The sequence below is a fragment of the Pteropus medius genome, unplaced genomic scaffold (genome assembly GCF_902729225.1).
Source record: "Pteropus medius unplaced genomic scaffold, Ma_sr-lr_union100, whole genome shotgun sequence".
NCBI classification, from domain to species: Eukaryota; Metazoa; Chordata; class Mammalia; order Chiroptera; family Pteropodidae; genus Pteropus; species Pteropus medius.
The window spans coordinates 20,546,485-20,569,558 of NW_024354875.1; the positions used below are offsets into that span (position 1 = coordinate 20,546,485).

A 23,074-nucleotide genomic window follows, 5' to 3' on the forward strand; every position below is an offset into this window, starting at 1 on the left:
AATTATTTTCTTTCTTCAAGATGCTTCTCAAGTATCCTGTTTCCTTTGAAGCCTTATTTAATTCTTTTAGTTACAATGAGTCTCTCATTTTACTACAAAGATATAGCACCTTGATTTCTTTTATATCAGAATATGTATGTATGTGTATATTTTTTCTTTTTCTATTTGATCTGTTATTAATGTGTTTAGAGCATTCAGTATGAGTCAAAGCATGAATTCATTGTGCCATCTTGACTGAATATTCTACTGATTCTTTTTCAATTTGATATTGTTTTGGTTTAGGAAATAATATAATTTAACAGTCAGCTTTAGTTAGAAACCCTCTCAGCCCTTCCAGTCCTTTTGAGGGATCCCAAATCACAGAAGTTCAGGTGAAATATTGTCACTCTCCATACAGTGGTTTCATTCTTTTTTTGAGGGCTTCATAACTCAGTACTTGAGTTAGAAAACCAAGGCGAAAAAGCATCCTAGCTATACTCCATCCTATATCTTCTGGTTGATGAAAATGGTATTAGGTAGTGCTTTAGCACCATCTCCACCTCCATTTCTAGCTACTCTTCCTTTCTTTTGGCTATAATTTAAATGTTTTCTTTCTTCCAGTTTTGTCGGGATATAATTGACATATAATGTAGTATTAGTTTAAGTTGTAATCATAATGATTTGACATACACATATATTACAATGTTATTATCACAATAAGTTTAGTTAATATCCATCACCTCACATAGTTACAATTTTTTCTTGTGATGAGAACTTTTAAGGTTTTTTTCTTAGTAATTTTCAAATATGCAATTCAGTATTGTACTATAGTCACCATGCTGTGTATTACATCCCCGAGACTTATTTATCTTGTAACTGGAAGTTTGTATTTTTTGACCACCTTCACCCATTTCCTTCTCCCTCCACCCCCTGCCTCTGGCAACCACCAATCTATTCTTGGTTTCTATGAATTGGGGTTTTTTAGCTTATATAAATAAGCAAGATCATGTAATATTTGTCTTTCCATATCCGACTTAATTCAGTTAGCATAATGCCCTCAAGGTCCATCCATGTTGAAAATGGCATGGTTTTCTTCTTCTTTTATGGTTGATATATAATATTTTCTTTATTCATTTCTCTGTCAATGAATACTCAGGTTGTTTCCATGTCTTGGCTATTGTAAATAATGCTGTAGTGATCATGGAGGTGCAAATAGCTTTTCGAGATAGTGATTTCCTTTCCTTTAGATACAGACCCAGAAGCGGAATTGCTGGTAGTTTTATTTTTAATTATTTGAGGAACCTCCATAATGTTTTCCATAGTGGTTGTATCAATTTATGTTCCCCCCAGCAATGCACCAGGGTTCCCTTTTCACCACATCCTAGCCAATATTTGCTGTCTTTTGTTTTTTTGTGTGTGTGTGAGGTGCCATCTCATTGTAGTTTTGATTTGCATTTCTCTAATGATTAGTCATGTTGAGCACATTTTCATGTATCTGTTGGCCATTTTTATGTCTTTGGAAAAAAATCTATTTAATCCCTCTGCCCACTTTTAAGTTGGATTATTTTATGCTGAGTTATGTGAGTTGTTTACATATTTTGGATATTAACCCTGTATCCGATATACAGTATTGCAAATATTTTATCCATTCAGCAGGTTGCCTTTTCATTTTGTTGATATTTTCCTTTGCTATACAAAAGCTTTTTAGTTTGATGTTGTCCCACTTGTTTATTTTTGCTTTTATTTCCTGTGCTTTTGATGTTAAATCCAAAGAATTATCACTAAAACCAATGTCAAGGAGCTTACCCTATGTGTTTTCTTTCAGGGGTTATATTGTTGCAGGTCTTACATTTAAATCTTTAATACATTTTGAGTTGGTTTTTGTGTAAGATAGTGGTCCAGTTTTAATCTTTTGCATGTGGCTATCCAGTTTTCCCATCACCATTTTATTGAAGGGACTATCCTTTCCTCATTGTATATTCTTGGCTCCTGTGTTGAAAATTAATTGACCATTATTTGTGGGTTTATTTCTGAGTTCTCTATTCTGTTCCATTGATCTGTATGTCTGTTTTTATGCAATTACCATACTGTTTTGATGACTGTAGTTTTGTAATATAGTTTGAAATCAGGAATTCTGATGCCTCCAGCTTCGTTCTTTCTCAAGATTGCTTTAGCTATTCAGAGTCTTTTGTTGATCAGAGTGTAGATAACACTCAGTCACTCAATATAGCACAGTTATATGACAGAGTTACAAGACAGACTTTGATATTTAATCTTGAAAACTGATTGTGATCCCCTTGAGGGCAATTGAAAACTTCTCAGATATATTTAGTTGAATATTTTTTTGTTTAGGGTTTTGTTTAGTTGAGCTGGTGTTCTCCAAAGAAGAATTAGAGGGCTCAGACTGATTTTTGCAAATGCAGGGGCTACTCTTGAGTCAGTGGATTTGTGATTTAATTTATAGGCTATTAAACATGGAATCAGGCTATGATAACTGCGATAATTTTATTTTTGGATGATTTTTCTATCTCCAGTTTTCTTTTCCACTTCCAATTTTCTCACACTTTTTGTTGCAAAAGGTTAAGATTTGTTAATATTTTTGTTCCCCTTCTTTGCTAATTTACTAGTTATAGCTTTTATTTAGAAGGAAACAATCTTTTCTTCTTGTAATCATTGTGAAAACTTTTCTCCTTAGAATGAAATGTTTTAGATGGATACAAGTAGTTCATAGCATATGGTTTATATCTTGTTTAAATTTCTTTCAACATTAAAACAAAGTTCTTACATTATCTGGCAGAAGGTTACTAGTAGATATTTTACTACAAGCTTGTTCACTGCCTTAGCAAAATCCTAATGTCAGGGAGCTGTACACTTTGGGTGAATGTTTGAGAATAGGGCCTTATTTTGTGAACATCAGCAAAATATGGTGTGGCTTTTGGAGAGAAATTGCTTTTTGAGAACAGAGGCAGGACAGAAAAACTCAGTGCTTAAGAACATAGATTAAGTTGTAGATTTGTCACTTACTAGGGAATGACCTTGGGCAAATCCCCTACTGCATGAAATTAGGATATTATGAAGTTGATATGAGCTGATATATATAAAGAATTAAAAACATGGTACCTGTTACCTAGCAAACACTCAATAAATGACAACTGCCATCATTATAAAATTCATCATCATCATCATCATCACCGTCATTATCATCGCCATCGTCTTGGGAGGGCCAAGTAAAATTGATTCTGTGCTTTTGTTTTTGAATTACCTGTAATAGTGATTTATTCATTATAACTAGCTAGATGATCTTATAGATGAAGTTGATCACAATAAAAATAATGATCGCATAGGTTATTTTATGAAATTATTGAAAAAAGAAACTATTATTATAGTCAATATTATTGCTAACTTTGCAAAATAATATAGTAATGCAGTTTTTCATTCTTATCAGTGGCTCATTAAGAAAATCCATGATAATATCCCTTTAGCAAGTTTTGATTTCAAACAAATGAAATTGAAGCAATATAGTAAAGTGAGCAAAGAATACAGGGACCTTGGAAATACTAACTTCAAACTTAACTGGCCAAATGAATATCACTGCTGAGACATTATCATTGGCTGTGATATCACAACCCTCAGTTGGCTATGTTGATGTGTGCTCTTTTGTGAGGTCATCAATGACATTATCAATAAGACAGAAGCAATGATACTGAACTAAAGTCAGTCAGCTACAAAACATATCCAAGAGACCACCAGGCTGCTGTGTATATGGGGAGGGCACATGCATTGTTTAGGTAAATAGAACTAAGTCTCTATTCTCTGTCCCAAATTGTCAGGAGTACTCACCCTGGAGATAGCATGTTCTCTCTGGGCTTCCAGGGTTTCTATTGTGTGATAGGCACCCATGTGAACATTTGCAGCAGTACTAGGAATGGTGATGGTGAGCTCTCACAAATTGGTACCCTCCAAATTGTCTAAGTTATGGTTTTTTCTATCAGAGAAACCTTGGACGTTAGGTTTTGTTTAGGGTTGACTGAATGGAGGCCCCTAGCCAGCATATACCAATTGTTTTGCATAAACTGGGAGAGGGGATAGTTGATATAGAGAAGGGACAGGAAAGAAGAGACCTCCAGCAACAGAGAAAATATGCATGTGAAATATTTTCAGGTGAGAGTTTAATAATCAAGATGAGCCTTAGAACTTAGGAGTTTGTCAGAAGGAATGAGATCAGAGTAAATATAAAATTTTTAAAAATGCCAACTTTTATTTTAGTGTATAATTTGTACTATTCTAAAATGAATTTTCTGTGGAATCATAGTTACCAACTGCACTGAAATTCCTTGATTTAAGATAGTTATGCTAATAGATTCTACATATCCAATATGGACCCAAACATTTTCACTGTATCATAATTTACATTGAGAATACTATGTGTTCTTTAGTATCCCAGGTTAAAACTGACTTTATGTTAAATACTTTCTTTAGTCATGAGATATCTGTGGAGTGTAAGTTGTGTTGTCCAGACAGGTAAGACCTCCGCCCATCCAGGAAAATAGAGAGTGTCTTTCCTGAAAGATGTGGGTGTGCCACTTGCTATCAAGGATATAAGTCTTAGGCAGGTAATATTAACTAAGAATTTTTTTAAGTGATCACACAGAGTTATTTATTTATTTATTTTTTGTTTAGCAGAATAAACCTGACAAGAGATTTTTTTTTGGTGGAATTTTCATTTTTATGCTTTTCCTTTTTTGGTCTTTGAAAAAGTTAAAAGAATATTTAAGTCTTCAAAAAAAAAAGATTAAAAAAATTCCATAAATCTAATAGTAGAAATATATCTTTTTAAAAAGGCGAAAGACAGTCAAGAGCTAACACAAAGCAAGACATTATTTAGAAATGTGCAGTGAGCACAAAAGAGTACTTGATCTGGAGGGTTTTCCTTTGAGATGGTGGTGTCATGCAACTCTGGTTAGAAGATAACTTTTTTTGTTGTTTAAATTTCTTTAATGAAAGAGATTAATTACATCAATGTTAAACTGTCACTTTGTGAAAGGATCAAGGCATGCCATCCTTTGATCTTTTATCCGAAAAGTGTCAACTCTTCTAGGGATAGAAATGTAAGTGTGTGGGCTTTGGGCTCTAGTGAGAACTTCCTTAGGAAGGGGGAAAACTCAGGAAGGGAGTTATACCACAGTCTGAATTAAACACTTTCCAAAGAACCTGGAGCAGGCCTGAGGTTCATTGTCTTGTTGAGTGACTGAAGACTTCTGCCAGTTCTGGTGGAGGGGATTAGCCATTGAACAAATCTGCAAGGACAGCATGCAGTTTTGTCAGATACACAATGACATTTCTTTTCACAGCTCTCTTGACTTTATACTGTTTAAGTATCCTCAGTTGTCCCTTCATTTGCTTTTTTTCCTTTAATTCCTGTTGGAATTAAATTTTATGTAGTCAATTTCGTATCTAGGTTTTTTTTTTGTATTGTTTTCGAATTGTTTTATTTAAATTGGCATGTTAGTAACTTCCTTATTTTGTGTTTTCTTTTCTAGTTTAACATAGTTTCATAACCTACAGTCTCTCTCTGTTATTGAGACTGTTAACAATAAAAATCTCAATTAACTTTTCTTGTTTCCTTTTTCTTTTTCTCTTTGTAGGCTGAAACATGGCATTTAAAAAGGCAGTGAAAGGGACTATTCTAGCTGGAGGAGGTGCTCTTGCAACTGTTCTAGGTCTTTCTCAGTTCGCTCATTACAGAAGGAAACAAGTAAGTAATGGTACATGTATTGATTGATTTTAACCTGAATCTTAAATCTGTTAAAGAACTGTATATGGGGCATGTGTATGCTAATGGTTTTGCTTAGAAATTACTGTCTCAGCTTGATTTGAAACACACTAATTTAGAATACTGCCTTAATGATCCTTGAGAACTGTGTGTATCTCATTTTTAAAAAGTAAATTTCTTTATCAGAAAGTATTATATAATTTAGCCTCTGTTTTGGCTCTTTGTTTTTAAAAGACTGCTTCGTTTCCAAGTGCCAGGTTTGTTTGTTTAGACTTTCTTTGTCTAATTCATTCACATGTCTGGATACTTTTTATATTCCTGCCAAAGGTTTGTCTTATTAGAAGGCGGGTAGCTGAGAAAGGAACTGGAAAAGAAAGAGCCTATATAAAAGGCTCTACTTTGAATCTTAGTTTTATTTCTTAAAGATTTAGGTATTTATGTAGTATTATATGGTATTTGGTAAAACTTTTATTGGGGAAAGCATGAAAATGAGATGGGTATGAAGTTTCTAAATCATTTAAAACATTCAGTTTATTTTCATTTCATTTTTTTCCCTTTACACTACAACTATGCCTTCCCATAGTTTAAATTAATGCCAGTAAACTACTTTGGTGAATGGTTTTGTTCTTTTCAGACTTGAAATGCTGGTAGTCACCTCAGTAGTTAGTGTTAGTCCCCCATGGTGTTAGGGCATTTTGTGATATCAGCTAAATGGTGCATTCCTAATGCAAAGATGGAGGTGAAGGAATTTTGGAAGCTATTTGTTGCTGCGCTATCTATGAACTACTCACTTTCTACATTTTTTGTGAAAACCTTTAAGCCATGGATGGTTGTCTTGCACTGGTTGTTTTGGTAACTCTGTGCTACAAGGCAGTGGAGCCAGACACTTGCTTGGAGTCATGTGTCTTGCATGGGAAATACCATATTAAAAACACATTAGAAAGAATCAATTCACTAGCTTATAATTTTTTTTTCTCTTTTTTTAAGCAGCTCCTTTTTAGTACTTCTTTTAAAGATGGAAGTCTTTTAGTCTTAACTGTGAGCACATTACCCTAAAGATTTCTCTAGGTGTGTAGGTCGTGGGTGTTATTAATTGTCTAACTTGTTATTGAAGCTCATCCTTATCCATTGATCATGGCTTGAGTGTGTTCTTTCTTTTAAAATGTTTTCGTGGTTCCTTAAAAGTGAGTGTGAAATAGTGTCACTTCTGTTGAGGCTATTTCAGAAGTGCAGTTCTGTTTAGGACTTGGGCTTTAATGGATTAGATTACTTCTGCCATCCTTAACTTGTGCTATCTGAAACGATACTGGAAAATGCCAGTGCCAAAGGTCACAACATCTAATATGATGAGTTCAGTTGTTGCTAAATTTGTACATGGTTTATGACTTAACCACAGTAAACACGTTCTACCTCAGAGTTTATAACTTAACTTTGTACCTGTGTAATACTGTTTTTCATTTGTTTGATTTCTCTTTAATCTGAAAGGATAGAATAAATAGTTGATATTGCCTCCAATCAATCAATCAATTGATTAAGTTAAGGGTTAATTCTGGTAAAATCAAGGCAAACAAGGGTCTGTTGATTTCTGGGACGTTTTGTCATTTTCTCTTTCCTATGTTAGACATCCTGACCACCCTAATAGCCAAAATGAAACAGATACCAGCAGTTCCAGTCATTTACAATTTTAAGCTGACAAGTGTTTTTGAGAAAAATCACCATAGGCATATTCAATCAATGAGTTGCATAAGATATGTATCTGACTGTGTGCATTCTTTTGCAGTGATTCCTGTCCCTTTAAGCCACTGCCATCAGCATATTTTGGGTAGCAGGTTGAGATGTAGCCATAGGGACTGGCAAAAAGAGAATGGGGAGATAAGCGTGGGGGGCGAAAAGACCAACTCATTTGAGCCATTGACATAAAATGACCACAGGCCTCAGCTGTCTTCTCTCAGAAAATATCTGCCAATCAGAACCATTCTAGGGGGGAAATTTTTCCTGACAAAAATAGTCAAGAAAAATCTGCCCCTTAATACCCCTTATTTGGCTACATTTTGTAGAAGTGTGGCCTTAAGTATGACTAGGCATGCTCCATTTTTTCTACAGAGCAATGCTTAAAGTATTGGCTTGTGTTTTTATATTTTTTTCTAAGATGATTACAACTGATGAACTCTCCTTTTTAAAAATAAGTTGGTTTTGAAAGCCCAAGATGCCGATGTATAAGAAAGCAGTCTCTGCTCTTGAAGTTCAGGCACATTTTGTTGGCATTCTCGTACCCATAGCTCTGTCTTCCCTGGCCCCTAGCTTGTGCTCATATATTCCCAGCACAAAGCTAAAATACAGGCAGGGTTTGTATTCTAAATACAAATGAGTTGATTCTAAAAGTTGATCAATTGTTAAATTGTGTTTGGTAATAAGATAGTGCTATAAGTGATTAGATACCAGATCGGCTCACAAAAATTTTAAAATCAGTTCTACAGTTAATTTAGCTTGCATTTTCAAGAAAAAAGATGGAAGGAAAACTATTATATATACTTTTTTGATTAAACAGAAAACAATGAAATTGAACGTGATTCATTTACTTTTTACCCAGTTGCTTGACTAGGTGAGGAAATAGAGATATTTGTGAAGACATTGGCATTTCTGGGGGCAGGTTGGGAGTCAAAGATGATAGCAACGATTTTCTTTTTTTGTCTCATTTTACTTCATAGTATGGCTTTTCTTCATACAAGCATATTATTTATATTATGTTTTTCAATGGTGAATAGCATCCAACGTTGACCCAAGTGAACACTCTCTCTCTCTCTCTACATATATATATATATATATATATGTGTGTGTGTGTGTGTGTGTGTGTGTGTGTGTGTATGTATATGTATATATATATATTTTTTTTTTTGAGATGAAGTCAGACTTAGAAGGGATGGAGATCATTGTATAAGGAGAGACTATTATCAATTATTATTATTATTATTAAGAATTATTTTCTTCAGGAGCTAGGCAACCTAAATCTTTAGTTCCAGTGAGGAAGATGATAGAGGAAAGGAGACGAATGTTGGTCATCTTTTGGCTGTGCCCACCTGCAGGGAAGGAGGTTTGTGGCCATGATGTATCTCCATTCCAGGTCCACTTCAGTTATGCATGTAGGGCTGTTTTGAGTGGTCTTAGAGAGGCTTCCTATTCATTTCATTTCTCCCCTTTTATTTCCTCACCCACAAGTATGTGACTAAGTTTCTTCAAAGGCTTTTTGATTTTTTCTCTCCCCAGACCTCCCATGTGGCAGGAAACAGGAGGCTGAATAGTGGGATATGCAATCCTAGCGCTTAAGTCCCACCAGAGACATAGTAAGCATACACCTCTGCAATGATGTGCAGATTTTTGAGAGCAAGGTATTTGTCACTCTGTATTTAGTTTAGGTCTGTTTAATAATAAACTTTTAATTAGAAGACATCCAATCTTCCTCTCAGAACAAGGTGCTCTTCTAGCGATTCCTTAATACCTCAGGGAAGGAAAGTGTCACTTCATGGGAGATCCTCCTTTTCTAATTCTCAGCTGATAGGAGAATGGAATAGATGAAGAAGAAAATTTAAATTAGGAGAGACGGCCTTGAGTATTTTTTAAGCCAGTGAAACTTAGTGAGGGGCAGAAGCGGAGAGTGTGAATGTCAGGGTTGCATGAGGGTTCCTCAGGTGGGTGGAAAGAATGGGGGTGGCCAGAGAGACAATAGGGGCAAAAATTGAGTGGGAGTGCAAAGATTTAACTGAGGACTGTCCCAGGCTTTTGTCTTTGTTGTAATAGACCAAGGGCATTTCTTGAAACTTTTTTTTTTTAGACTCAACGTTTATTTTATACCTTCTAGGTCGTAATTGGAAACATTGGTGTGATAATGTGGGTTTCTTTTTAACCCCAGTGGTGTGGCTGATGTAACAATGATCTATTTAGGTCTGAGGGTGGGCCCTGTCACGTAACACATGCTAGATTTGTTCCTTCCATTACCCACTGTGAAGGTGTAGTGGGCTTTGTGAACCAACTCTGAGGTGGAGCCTGAGAACCACTGAGAGCTTTCTCAAAACCTGGATATGAAAGTCTCTTCTTTTTTTTTTTTTCTTGCACCAGACATAGGCATAGAGTAGGCTTCAGAGAATGGAGATCAAGATCTTTTTCAGTGTGAGGAGTGGTATTATTAGAATCAAGGAATTGAGAGATTCTCATTGATCGATATTTTATTCCTGAGCAACATAACAGAAAGGACCAGAGCATGATCTTCGGAGCAGTCTTTGCAGGCTGCCTGTATCTAACACCTAACTCTACTTCTTAAGAACTAAATGACTATGGGAAAATTTATTAAATTCTCTGGGCTTCATTTCCCCCTGTCTGTAAAACGGGGAGAAGAGTAGTGATATAGTAAGTCTTCACATCTTCCATAGGTTCTCTGAGTTTAAGGGAAATGACGAATAAGGAAAACAATTTTACTATAGGCTAATTGATATAACCAAGAGTTAAGTTCCTATGGATGGTTCTTGAGAGTATTACGCTAAGCAAAATAAGTCAGACAAAGGACAGGAACCATTTGATTTCTCTCACATTTAGGATATAAAACAGAAAGTAACAAAGGAAGAAACAAACTTATAGATATGGACAGCAGTATGAAGGTTACCAGAGAGAAAGTGGGTAGCGGAGGATGAAGAGGGTTAAGGGGGTCAGATACATAATAAGAGACTAGACTTTGGGTGGTGAGCACACAATGCAATATACAGATAATGTATTATAGAATTGTATACCTCAAACTTATACTGCTATTAACCAATGTCACCCCAATAAATTTAATTTAAAAAATAGTTAAATTTCTACGGAATCTCATAAATGTTATAACAAAATGAAGTATTGGACAACCCCCTGTACTTCCCTGTGCTTGTTGAAGAGCAATAAAGCCTGGAAGAATTCCTGGAACATAGTAAACTTTCAAAAAACATTAGCTATTATTAGATTTCCAGGTGATATAAATATAAAGCATCATGAGCAAGAAAGTTGCCCTTGTCCCTGGAGATCCTTGCATTCAGGGACATCTTGTTAAGACTTTGAGGATACTAGCAAATGGTATGTCCTCCATCATATGTCCTTCAAGTTGTAGGGGAAGGCTACAAAACAGTTATACACGCACCTTTCTGTTTTATTTCTTCCTGATCTGAAGATGAGCCAGTAACAAGGTGGACAATCCCAATTATTGACTTCAACTTTTCTCTTGTTGTAAGTAATAAATTCCTAGTTCCCACTGTTTCTTTTCTTTTTCTATTTAGGCTTAAATGAGTTATGGTGGACTTGATTTATATAGCTGATATGTTCCAAAAAAGCTATTTGAATATAGTCTTTAATGATACATGAATTAATATATAGTACAATGCTATTTATTGGAATTCTGTGGTGAAACATTAAAAAACAATATTTTTAGAAAGCTCGAACTTTCTTTTGTAAATCAGAATTGTTATATATCATTTAGCTTGAGGTGGAATGCAATTAAACTTATTCTTTCCCAAAGTCAATGAGATAATAATAGTTTGTTAATGACAGGATCTTTATGCTTTGCAAAATAGTCTCTCACTTTGTAAGAGACAGCAATTCACTATACTTTGAGTGGTTTACTAAATACTATAGTTCACTTTGCTTTGTGTATTAAGGAAACATGAAAAAAAGATAGTGGCGATATGTTAAGTGAGTTGAATTATGTAGCCTTATTAGCCTCCTCTGACCTGTCCCCAGCCCCGTGTCCCCTGTCCTTCTCCTACTTTGTGGCAGTTTCGTATTAGCTAAAACAAATTTGCTCATTAAACATTTTGTTGTTGTTGTTGTTGTTTTAAAAGTTTCTCTCACACAACCTTTGTTGTTAGTATCATAGAACCACAAAGATGGACAAAGCAACAAAAAAAGATGAATAAATGGAGTGCAGAGGATTTGGGGGGCAGTGAAACTACTCTGTATAATATCACGATGATGAATATATGTCATTATACATTTGTCCAGACCCATAGAATGCACAACACCAATAGTAAACCCTTAAGTGAACTATTGACTTTCAATGATTATGCTGTGTCAGTGTAGGTTCATCCTTGGCAAAATCAATCAAACAAACAAACAAACAAAAAGTGCCATTCTGGTGAGTGATGTTGGTATGCATGTGTGGGGGCAAGAGGTATATGGGAGATACCTGGATTTTCATCTCAATTTTGTTGTAAACCTAAAATTACTCTAAAAAATATAAAGCCTTTTAAAAAAAATTATACATAAAATCCTAAGCATAGCATCTAGGATATAAGGTCAATTAGAAAATTTAAATTATAAAAACACGAATTAAGCGTCACTTTTCAGTAGTATCTTTGATGGAACATAACTATATATTTTTTGATCGCACTTAATTTCGTTAAGAATTTAAACTCGGTTGTAATTTTTCTTCTGATTCCTAAGCTAAAGCATAAAGTGTGTTTGAAATTAGTATAACTCTTCCTAAGCACTGATGTAGCTGAAATTATCATATGACTTGTTTGCTTTATGCTTACCAGATTGCTTTTAACTTCGTGAGTCAATTTAGGCTACCAGACTTGTTTGTTCTCTCCGAGTAAATAACCTTCCATTTCCAGAGGCATTTTTCATAGATTCATAAACAGCCCTTCCCTTAAAAAATCTTATAGAGTGCTGTAATAGCAGCTGTTCTTAAAACAGTCTTCATTTTGGTTGATTTTAATGTTTAGGTGGAAACTATATTGTTAGATACCATATGAAGAATGTATATTTAGGAGGAGAAAGGACCAGTCATTGAATAATAGGGTTCTTGGTTCCACCTGCCTGCTTACAGAGCCGTTAGCATCAGCATTCTGTGAAATATCTCTGTACCATGGTTTGATGGGGCTTGCATTTGATGATCTGTCTTTTTGGAGCATTATCATTTTGGATTTATTTTTCCATAAATGATGGGACTCACTCATCAGAGGAAAATTCTGAACCACATATGGAGTACATACAAAGCAGGCAAGTTGTGAATCTTGGGCTGTGACGCTAAATGTATCTTGTATTTGTGTATTAAGTGGAGTAAGCCATTTGATGTAATGAACAACTCCAAAGCTGGTTTATCACAGTGAAGGTTTATTTCTTGCTCAAATTACAGTTCAATGTAGATGGGTTGGAGGCTTGTTTCTTGCAATTATTTAGGAACTTGTCCCTTTACTCTAGTGGCTCTGCCAGCTTATAGAGATTTTTGACCCCCTGGATCATTTCCAGCCAACTGTAAGGGAGAGTGGGAAATGTAATTCTATAGTGATCTCTGGAAGAATTTTTGTTAAGCTCCAGCCATTACATCTTTAGTTTCTAATGTAGTTGACGAATGAGCTATATTTCTTTTGATGGGAGTTTTATTGTAAGTGTTTACGCCAAAGACTCTATCACCTATTTGCTTCCAGGAATCTATACCCAGGTTTCTAAACCCTGGGCACCTGGGGATTGATTCCTGGAAGAACTGTTTCTCTCCCAGAAACACAACAAATTGTTGAGGCTGTGTCTGATATCTAAAGCTTGATGAGGACTCAGAATACACTGTAATTTCGATAAGGCCAGTTGAAACTATTCTTAACTACTCTATATGGTTAACTGTTTCTTCAGAGGCATGTTTCATTAAAGCACTAAAATTATGCGGACAGAGCTGGAAATGTTCTTTGAAGAGCATCCTATCATCTTCCTTATAATTTTGGTTTTTATTTAACACTTAGCTCCCAAAGTGGGGCCATGGCAATATCTTTGAGTTCTAACTCACATCAGGCCTTCTAGGAGTTTGTGATGCTATTTTACTGCTGGCATACAAAATCAGTGAGGTTAACTGTACTGCTATAGGTCACACAGTGAGTCAACGACTGAGCTATGATTAGCGTTGACAGCTGGTGAGCTTCTAGGCTGTTGCTAACTGAGCAACACTGACATTCATTTTGATTTGACTTTGCATTTCATTTTCAACTATTTATTCATTTTAAGGCCTCTAAGAAACTTTTTAGGGATATTGTGGGACCGAGGAAACTTTCTATAAATGCTTTGGGGAGAGTCCTTCAGCTTCCCTCTCGCCATCTTCCTGTTTGTCGTTGTGTTTATGTTAAGAACATTTCCTCTAGGTAGAGTTTTACAAATTAAGAAGAACATAGATACTTTAAGATAAGTTAGGCAATATTAATTTTCCTTGCTTTATTTTCCAATTTGTGATTTTTTGACAAAGATATTCTGAGATCTAATTATAAGCTTGTGAGTACAAACTTATTATAAATATGCATATATTTGAATTATTTCTGAATTATTTCAGAGAAATGAAACGTGTGCATCACAAATATGACCCTAAGCTATTTTGGACATAAGGTTAAAATGCGGCTAAGGGCCATCTGGATTGTAAAGCTTGGAAACAGTCATTTGGTTCATTGGGTCACCGTTTTATTCACCTGAGAGGAATGGAGGAAGAGTGAGCCTTGTTTTAGTTCTGTATCCAATTCCAGATGTATACGTTAAGGACGTTTGTAAGGAAAAGTGCTGTTTCATGGAACCCTAGGTCTCAATTTGACTGTCCAGTATGACTGGCTACAGTCTAGGCAGGTTCGCTACGAATTCTGATTATACTGGCTGTCATCAACAGCTCCCTGCATTGCTGGTGCCAGAGAAGCTAGTGGATTCGGGGTCCAGGTAACCCACACATATAGGTAAAGATAACCTAGTAGAGCTGAGAACATGCGATTTGGAGTCAAACCTGGGATCAAATTCTAATTCTCTCAGTTATTTGCCCAAGGAATAACAAAACTCAGTTTCCTCACTGGTCAAACGATGCCTCTCCTCTGTGGTAATTGTGAGACCTAAAGGAGCTAACGTGTTAAATAAAGAGTGTGGTATAGCAGCGACCAGGCAAGTGATAGTACTGTGTCTTCTTCTCTGTCTGCCCTCCTTCATCTCGAACTTTCTCTCCAGATCCTCTAATTCTTAGCACACTATTGGAATTGAAAGCAATATCAAGTTTAGACATCTACACATATTCTATGTTTTTAAAACAGTTATTTTCATATCGATAAAATATATCCCTCACACTGCAAATCATGTAGTCTATTATGATGTGAATTTATTTGGAGATTGAGACAGAGCCAAAGGGTTTCCCCTATTTTTCAGCTGTATAAAGTTTTATAATGATAATTATGATTGCTATTAAAAGAGTTTCTCTGTGATTTCTCAAAGGCATCCCAGCCACTTCGAGGCTGGATAGCACTTTCAAGGTGAACTAGAGCTTTGTTCTCAGCTGCCCCAGAAGGATGGACTGGTCTTGTTTTCTCTTGCCTGGTCCCCAATGGAGATGACAGTCTACACATTTGCAACTCTTTCTACAAAGTAATCATGAATTCCTCACTATGTATGTTTACATTGAGAAATGTTGCTTACTGTCATATATGTACAAGAAAAAACATCATTATTTAGAATCACAAAAGTGATTCAGGAGGTGAAGACCATTAAAACATCTTAAATCTCACTGTAGGGAGATGCTTGTTGCTTTTTCTTTCCAGGAATATACAAATATAGTTAGTCTATTTCGGTGACAACAAAATACAAAACCAATTTCCCTTAAATACATAAAGGTTCCATTATCAATATGTGATTGAATCACATAACATGGGAGAGAGAGTGGTGGTTGCAGCATGAAGTGATTTGCATGAAACCCTACTTTATACTCCAATTATTACTCTACATGATTACAGGACAACCTGGTTGTTAATTGCCTGTGGTCTTTAAATATGCACTTCTTTCAGAAATAGACACTAATTATTAGATCTTGTTTTCGGTCTCACCCGAAGTTGCAAATGTCTAGGATTTTTTTTTTTTTTTAATTTGCAATTCTAATGGTGCAGAGACATAGTAAAACTGATCTCATTCTGAATCCTGTTCTGTTCTCTGGAATGTAAACTCTCAGAGATTATGAACTTGGCTTTCGATTCTATGCTGGTGTTCAGCATGCTACTCTCTTGACAAAAGCTATATGTTTGCTATCAGAATGCTAGAGGAGTTTTATCTTTTTCAAATGTAGATGAAAATTTGCTTACAAGTTAATAAAAACATCTATTTCTTCTTAGCCTATCATAATTAAATATAATTAGCAATAATAACATCAAGATAATATTAAATATTAGATATTCTCCTAATTCTTCCAGGATAAGAATTTTTTGTTTGAGAGCTGTGGTTGGAACAGTGCTAGGCAAAAGACAGCTTTGTGTCTGGCTTTCCTTTCTTCAAATGGCATCAATACCTGAATTAAGAAATAGATCCTAAATCTGGTAGTACTGGGCTTGTCCTGTCTTAAGCCAGGGCCAGGGCTGGCAAACTTCTGTGCTTACAGGGGCCAGGCTGGTAAGATGACATGCGAAGCCAGTAAGTGGGAGTCCTGGGTTTAACTAGAGCGCACTAGCCCCGCCTAAGGGTAGCAGTGCTGTTCAGTTTCAGCAGATTTATCTCAGATAGAAATCCTAATTTTTACATGAAATAGGGTAATTTTAAATTATTGGATATATAGCTCATATTTTTAAGAAAGTAGTGTGCTGACCAATTCGCTAGGAAGACTTTTGGTTTTAGCATATGCTATTCCTACTTCTTTCCTAGTATTCTTTCCTAGTTAATGTCTATTGATATTCCTTGACCCGATTTAGCTATCATTTCTAGGAAACCTTCTCAGGTCTGGATTGGGGGTGCCTCCTGTGGCTCTTGTAGCTTCTTCTCTATCTTAAGTCCACCTGTTAAGCAATATTACAATTTCCTCTTTATCTTTTGTTTTGTCCTTCAGTGTATAGAATCCTTGACGGCCTCCAATACTTATCGATTGGATGAGTAAGTACAGTGGGCCAGGTGTCTTCTCAGGACACATGTGCATTTTGGTCTCTCAAGTGGTTTAGGGCATGGTGCCTTTCCAAGGCTTCTCCCAGAGTTTCTGGATCAGTCCTTTAATGGAGCCTGTCTCTCCCATTCCTCTTTAATCAAACTGCTTTAGAAAGAAGGAGGGTGAGAAAAGGGCAGGTCTGAGAAGATTCAGAGCACAAAGGCCTCTTTTCTTGAGTGTGCCAGTTACTTACCGCTACTATTTTATTCCTGCTGCTTTTATTTCCCCTCAATCAACATATTCTAGAGAAGGTAGGGTGCAGATGTGTTTTTGTGACTCAAAGCCATATGAAGCCAAAATGAGTCTTTCTCTTGTCATAATTAGAAGTAGGGCCTTAGGCTGTGTTTACTGCCTCTAAAATAAACTTGGTGTTTAGCTTCTCAGTTGCAACACTTTCCAGCTTTTATGAAAAAAATAAACAAAAATAAAATGTTATTTTAAATGTAGTGTCAGAAATTAAATAAATTACCCTCAATAGTGCCTTATTTTTAAAAAAATTTTGTTTTGGAAGGACTGTTAGCAAAACCTTCACAACAAGACCAAAAAAACAACAAAAAAAAAACTTTCTGCCTTTGACAACTGGTGATATCTCATCTCATTATAACTATTTAGTCTGTTTCTTTCTTTTTTTTCCCTCAAATTACATGTAGAGTCAGCATGGTATAGCAATGTAAAACTCAGTGTTTATTGCCAGGGTGCATAGGTTCAGTTCCCAGCTCTACCATATATCAGTGGTATAATCAGGGCCAGTTATTTAACTTCTCTTTGTCTTAGTCATTCTGTAAAATGAGATCATAATGGTACCTAACTCATGGAGCTATTGTGAAGATTGAATGAGTAGAAAAAGTAAAACTTTTATAATAATGCCTTGCACATAAGGCTATCTATATCTTTACTTAAGTAAAATTTATTGATGTCTAATCTGGGGTGTAATTTGCATGCAATAAAATTCACTCGTTATAGTATGCAGTTCTGTGAGTTTTGACAAGTACACACAGTTGTGGAACCACCACTATGACCAAGATATAGAACATTTCTTTCATCCTCAAAAGCTCTCCTGTACTCTTTGTGGTCAGTCTGTCCTTCCCCCACCCCAGACCCGGACAATCACTGATCTGTTTTCTGACCCTGTACATCTCCTTTTACAGAACATCATAGAAACCGAATCATGCCATATGTAGACTTCTGAGTGTAGCTTCCTACACTTGGCACAGGGATTGGCAAACTTTTCTGTAAAGGGCCAAATAGTAAATGTTTTAGACTTTCAGGCCATAGAGTCTCTGTTGGAACTGCTCATTCTGTTGTTGCAGTCATGGGCTATGTTGTGGTCATGTTTGAATAAAACTTTATTAAAATAAGTGGCATCCAAATTTGGGTGGAAAGCTATAATTTGCCAACCCATGACTTAATGTAATGCATTTGAGATTCAGTCATGTTGTTACATCTATCAGTAGTTTCTTTTTTATTGTCAATTATTACTCCATTGCATAAATGTACCACAGTTAATTTAGTCAGTTGAAGGATGTTTGAGATTTTCCTAATTTTTGGCAATTATAAATAAAGCCACTGTGAACATGACCTATGGGTTTTTGTATTAAAACAGGTTTTCATTTCTCTTGAGTAATTCCCTAAGAGGGGGATTACTGGTTGCATGCATGTTTCCTTTTATAAGAAACTCCCCATTTTCCAAAATGGCTGTATCACTTTGTATTTTCACGAGCATTGTAAGAGAGTTCCAATTGTGTTATATCCTCACCAGCACTTGTTATTGTCTACTCTAAAAGACTGTGAAGAATCTTGGAAATTGGAGTAAAGATACTTACTTTTAACCTAATTGAAATTGGAAGCTCTTGAAGGGTTTTATACATGGAAATGATGTTTGTTGGGTTTTAAAATGATTACCCAGCAGCAGTGTAGAGAATGACTTGGAAGCAATCATGGTAAATGTGTGAAGGCCTGTAGGAGGGTATCAGATTTGTGTGGCGGAAAGAGAAGATACCTTGATTTGAAAGGTGACCATGCAGATGAAGCGACTAGATGTGAGAATTTTTTTAGGAGGCAGAGTTGATAGAACTCAGTGATTAATCAGATTTATGGGATTTAAGAGAGTGGAACAAGCAACTAGATGTATAATGGTACCTTAACTGAGATGAGGAACATTGACAGGGAAAAAAGTTTGATGAGATACAGTCATCAGTTCAATTTTGAGATATAGATGCGAGACATCTAAATAGAGATGCCAAGTAGGTAGTTTGAAATCTAGGTCCTGGAATAGGGGAACAAAATTGGTATCAATGTGATATAAAAGATACCTGACGATATGGAGGTAGAAGAGATTCTCGAGAGAGAGAGTTTTTAGTGATCTGAGAAGAGAGACTAGGACGGACCCAAGAGAATGTTGGGCAGTAGAGGAACATCCAGAGGAAATTAGAAGAGAATGATTAAAAGAGGCACTGTGCATGTGCATGCACACATGTGAGATAGAGAGGGAGAGAGGGAGAGAAAGGAATATCTCAACAAAGAAGTTTGTCTCCCAGATGCCCAGGTGAGTGCACAGTTGTGTGTGTGCTAAGATGACAACTAAACTGAGGGATGGAAAGTGCTCACTGGATTTAGCAGCATGGTGAACATTAGCCAGTTTTGGTGGTGGTGGTGATGAGGGTATATACGTGATATTCACATTACAGTGAGTTGAGGAGTGAGTAGGAGGTGAAGCAGTAGACAAAACAAGGATATATGGGTCTCTCAAGAATTTTTAAGGTGGTTACTAGAAACATATAAGAGCCATGTTATGATTATTATTATTAATTATTTATTATTATTTATTATTATTATTATTATTATTATTATTATTATTAAAGACAGGTTAGAGTGGGTTGGTGAGAAGGACAAGGTAGGGAATGAGGACAGAAAAACAGTGTAGTCAATGGAATGAGATACCCACAAGGCATGAGAGATGTTCATCAGATATAGCACTTCTGTTGGAGAAGAAATTCAGTTGAGTTTAATATTCATAGTTATGACCTGTTAGCAGAGTAAAATATGGGGCCTTTAGTATACCAAGTTCTAATGAAGTATATCACAACACAGTCCTTAGACTTATTTTTCAAGTATTTCTAGAAAACTTACCAAACAGAAAATGTCAGCAAAATTCTTTTGATGTGTGAAAATGCTCTGGCGGTTTAGTCACTTGTCAGTCTCATGTCCAAGTCCTACCCATCTGTCATGGCCCAATTGAAATCCTCAAATGGAAGACTCTCCCTCCCTCATCTGAATGGTCATAGCCTGGTGCTTTTTTCTTTATTTTGACATTTGTTCTTTTTACATGCTTGTTATGTGTGTGTGTGTGTGTGTGTGTGTGTGTGTGTGTGTGTGTGTGTGTGTGTGTATATACGGTATCTTTGTGTGTGTATATATTTTCGTCTCATTAAATGATGAAAAGCATAGACCATAACTGAAAAATATTATGTTTTCCATAGCACCTAGAAGTTACATTTATGTAGTTTGTTATATTAAATATATGTAAATGTGAGCATGGGGGAATGGTTGTTAGCAAATAATTAGGAGGAGTCATATAAAGGAGAATACAATTTTTGTGGCTTGGCATCTGAATTAATATCCTGAAAAACTATGTTACCTGATTATCGCCTTTTGTTTGAATGATACTTAGTAAAATAAGTTTCAAAAGTTCCCTTTTTTATGCTATCAAGGAATCACATTAACAATAACTCTTTGTTGATACTTTGTAGTTGACCAACTACTTTCATATTTCATTCAGACTGAGAACAACTCAGATATAGAGATATAGACATCACAGGGGCTTTATCCCATTTTGCCAATGAAGAAATGAATTCTCAGAGAGATAATGTGTCAAAAGTCACATTACTGGTAAACAAGATGGCTAAGACAAACTGAAGACCCTCTGGCCCTAATTCAGTTTTCTTTCAATGTACTATATGGCTTCTGGATTTATTTTTATAGACATTCGATTGGCTCACTTATAATTAAATCTAACTTTAAGGAGCAATTTGGTTTACTTTATTTAAATGAGTAAGAAATAACTTACCAGAACAGTCTCTTGGTCAGAGCTAAGATCACTTTTTCCTTGAATGACCTTTGTCTTTGTGGTTCAGAGCTTCATACATGGCCCCTACAGCAAAATAGGGAAAACACTGCCATTATGGCTAATGTTGATGCTGTGATTTAAAGAAAAGAATATAGAAGTCATATATCTGTGAATAACCTTGTTATTAGCATTTGGGAAAAAGAAAAAAAAAACAGCAGATACTGATCTATTTTTCTAGACTTTTAACTCTGACTTCTGGCAACTGCTTTTTGTTTTTTTTAAAGACCAACATTGTTTTGGATTTAGGATGATAAGTTACATTCTAATGAAGAAACTAGAAATGGAGAAGGTCATTATTCTTTAGAGGGATTATGGCTGGCTTTAATTATATTATAGTTAAAGCTTTCCAAAATTGTAATGGTGGGTATTAAATATATAGTATCTGTAATTTTATATTAAAACACTTAATGAGTAAGCCTCTGACTAAAAACTGAAAGATATTCTTATTGGCCTTAACTGATTATTTAAACTGGTTAATAACTTCTATTAAACAGATTTTTAAAAATTGTACTGACTTAAACTTATAGACCCCAAACTAGAATATATTTTTGTTAGGGGAGTTAAGGAATGAAGAACACATACTATTAAGAAATTGCAGAAAGTCATAAAATGCTTTTTCTTCCTCCTTTTAACACTTTTAAATGTTATTTGAATGAATTGCTGCTACTGGATAAAAACATTTCCTTATGTTTTTTATAAATTGTCTTAGACAAGGTATTTGGAAATTGCTGTACAGTGCAGGAAATAATTAAACTTGTCTGTACGTGAAACCAAAACAAGTAGTTGATATATTGAATCTGAAACCAAATGTTCCATGCCTCAATAGTTGTGATTCCTGGGGTGGGGGTGGGAGGGGAAGCACGTAGACTTTAAAGACCTCTCCCCCACCCAAGGCTGTTGGTGCTATAACTCCATATGGACTGTGGACTATGGTCTAGTTCTGTTTTCCTTTTCTTCCTCACAAATCTCTTCTTTTTATATATTGTACAATTTATTAAATTGGCGTTCCAGATGAACAACTGAAAATGGTCTCCTTTTATATCAGATGAGCCTGGCCTATGTCGAAGCAGCAGAGTACATTTCAGAACCTGTTAACAGAGAGCCTCCTTCCAGAGAAGCTCAGCTGTTGACTTTGCAAAACACGTCTGAATTCGATGTCCTTGTTATTGGAGGAGGAGCAACAGGATGCGGCTGTGCACTAGATGCTGTCACCAGAGGTAAGTCCTGATGCGGATGGATGTGACACAGATAAAGAAAAGTTTCATCTTGCCTTCCCAGTATAAATACACAGTGGGCACTTTGTGCTAGTAAAGTTACATTTCTGTTGTGTTTACTAATTTTGCATCTTTTGTGAAGCACTTTTATATTTTTTCCATATAGGCACTTGTACAATTTTAAAATGTAACACTTTTTTAAGTTAAATGAATTTATTTAAAAAGAAAATTTTGTATTCCTATGAATTCACCGATTTGATATTCTGGTTAATTTTTTAAATACTTAGTAAATACATCTCTATGAAATAAAAATATTTGGATATGACCTGAAATCACATTTATGTCAGTGAAGAATAGAAAAGATTTATGAAAGTGAATTATTAAAATAATTCTTCTTCATCCTATACCTCTTAAAATCATTTTTATCCAATGAAATATGAACTGCAGTTTGGGAAATTCCAGTTTATATGGATAAATAGACTTGCTAACCTATACTTCTGTCACAGTCAGCATTAGGAAAGACATGATGAGAAGTTCTTTAAAAATGGAAATGTGACATGAAAAGAAAGTTTAGTGTATAATACCAATGCTCTCACATATGATATGTTTAATAAAATAATTTTTTTCCTGTGGTTATTCGTGTGGAGTCAAGGGAATCTGAGTACATATCCTGGCTCACCTGGTTTCTGAAATATGTATGTATGTGTTCACACACATGCACACACACACAGACATACAAGGGCAAATTACTTAATTTCTCTAAGGTTCCTTATATTTCAAATAAGGAAAAAATAGCATTTGTTAATGATGTCGAGAGGATTAAATGTGTAATCATGAAGAGGACTTAAAACAGTGCTTGTCGCACAAAGTAGAAGCTCAATAAATTATAGGTAGTATTATAGCTATTATTAACATGAAGGCAAAAGACTTTTAGAACCAGTTGTCCTGGAGAAATAATTCTTTGTGATATCCTTCGATACATTGGCATGGGCTGTGTACTGCTGCAAGGAATTTTGACTCTGAATATTTTAGTTAGGGTTCAATATTCATTACAGTTT

General features: G+C 35.4%; 1 protein-coding gene across 4 annotated transcripts in view; it reads left to right on the plus strand.

Moving 5' to 3' along the window:
• GPD2 (glycerol-3-phosphate dehydrogenase 2) overlaps positions 1 to 23,074 on the plus strand; it is a 125,180-nt gene that overhangs the window by 25,332 nt on the left and 76,774 nt on the right. For all 4 annotated transcript variants that reach the window (XM_039855408.1, XM_039855411.1, XM_039855409.1 and 1 more), the window contains exons 2-3: positions 5,625 to 5,734; positions 21,848 to 22,019. In XM_039855408.1, coding sequence (XP_039711342.1) covers positions 5,633 to 5,734; positions 21,848 to 22,019 — 274 coding nt within the window. In that variant the 5' untranslated portion in view covers positions 5,625 to 5,632. The remainder of the gene's footprint in view (positions 1 to 5,624; positions 5,735 to 21,847; positions 22,020 to 23,074) is intronic.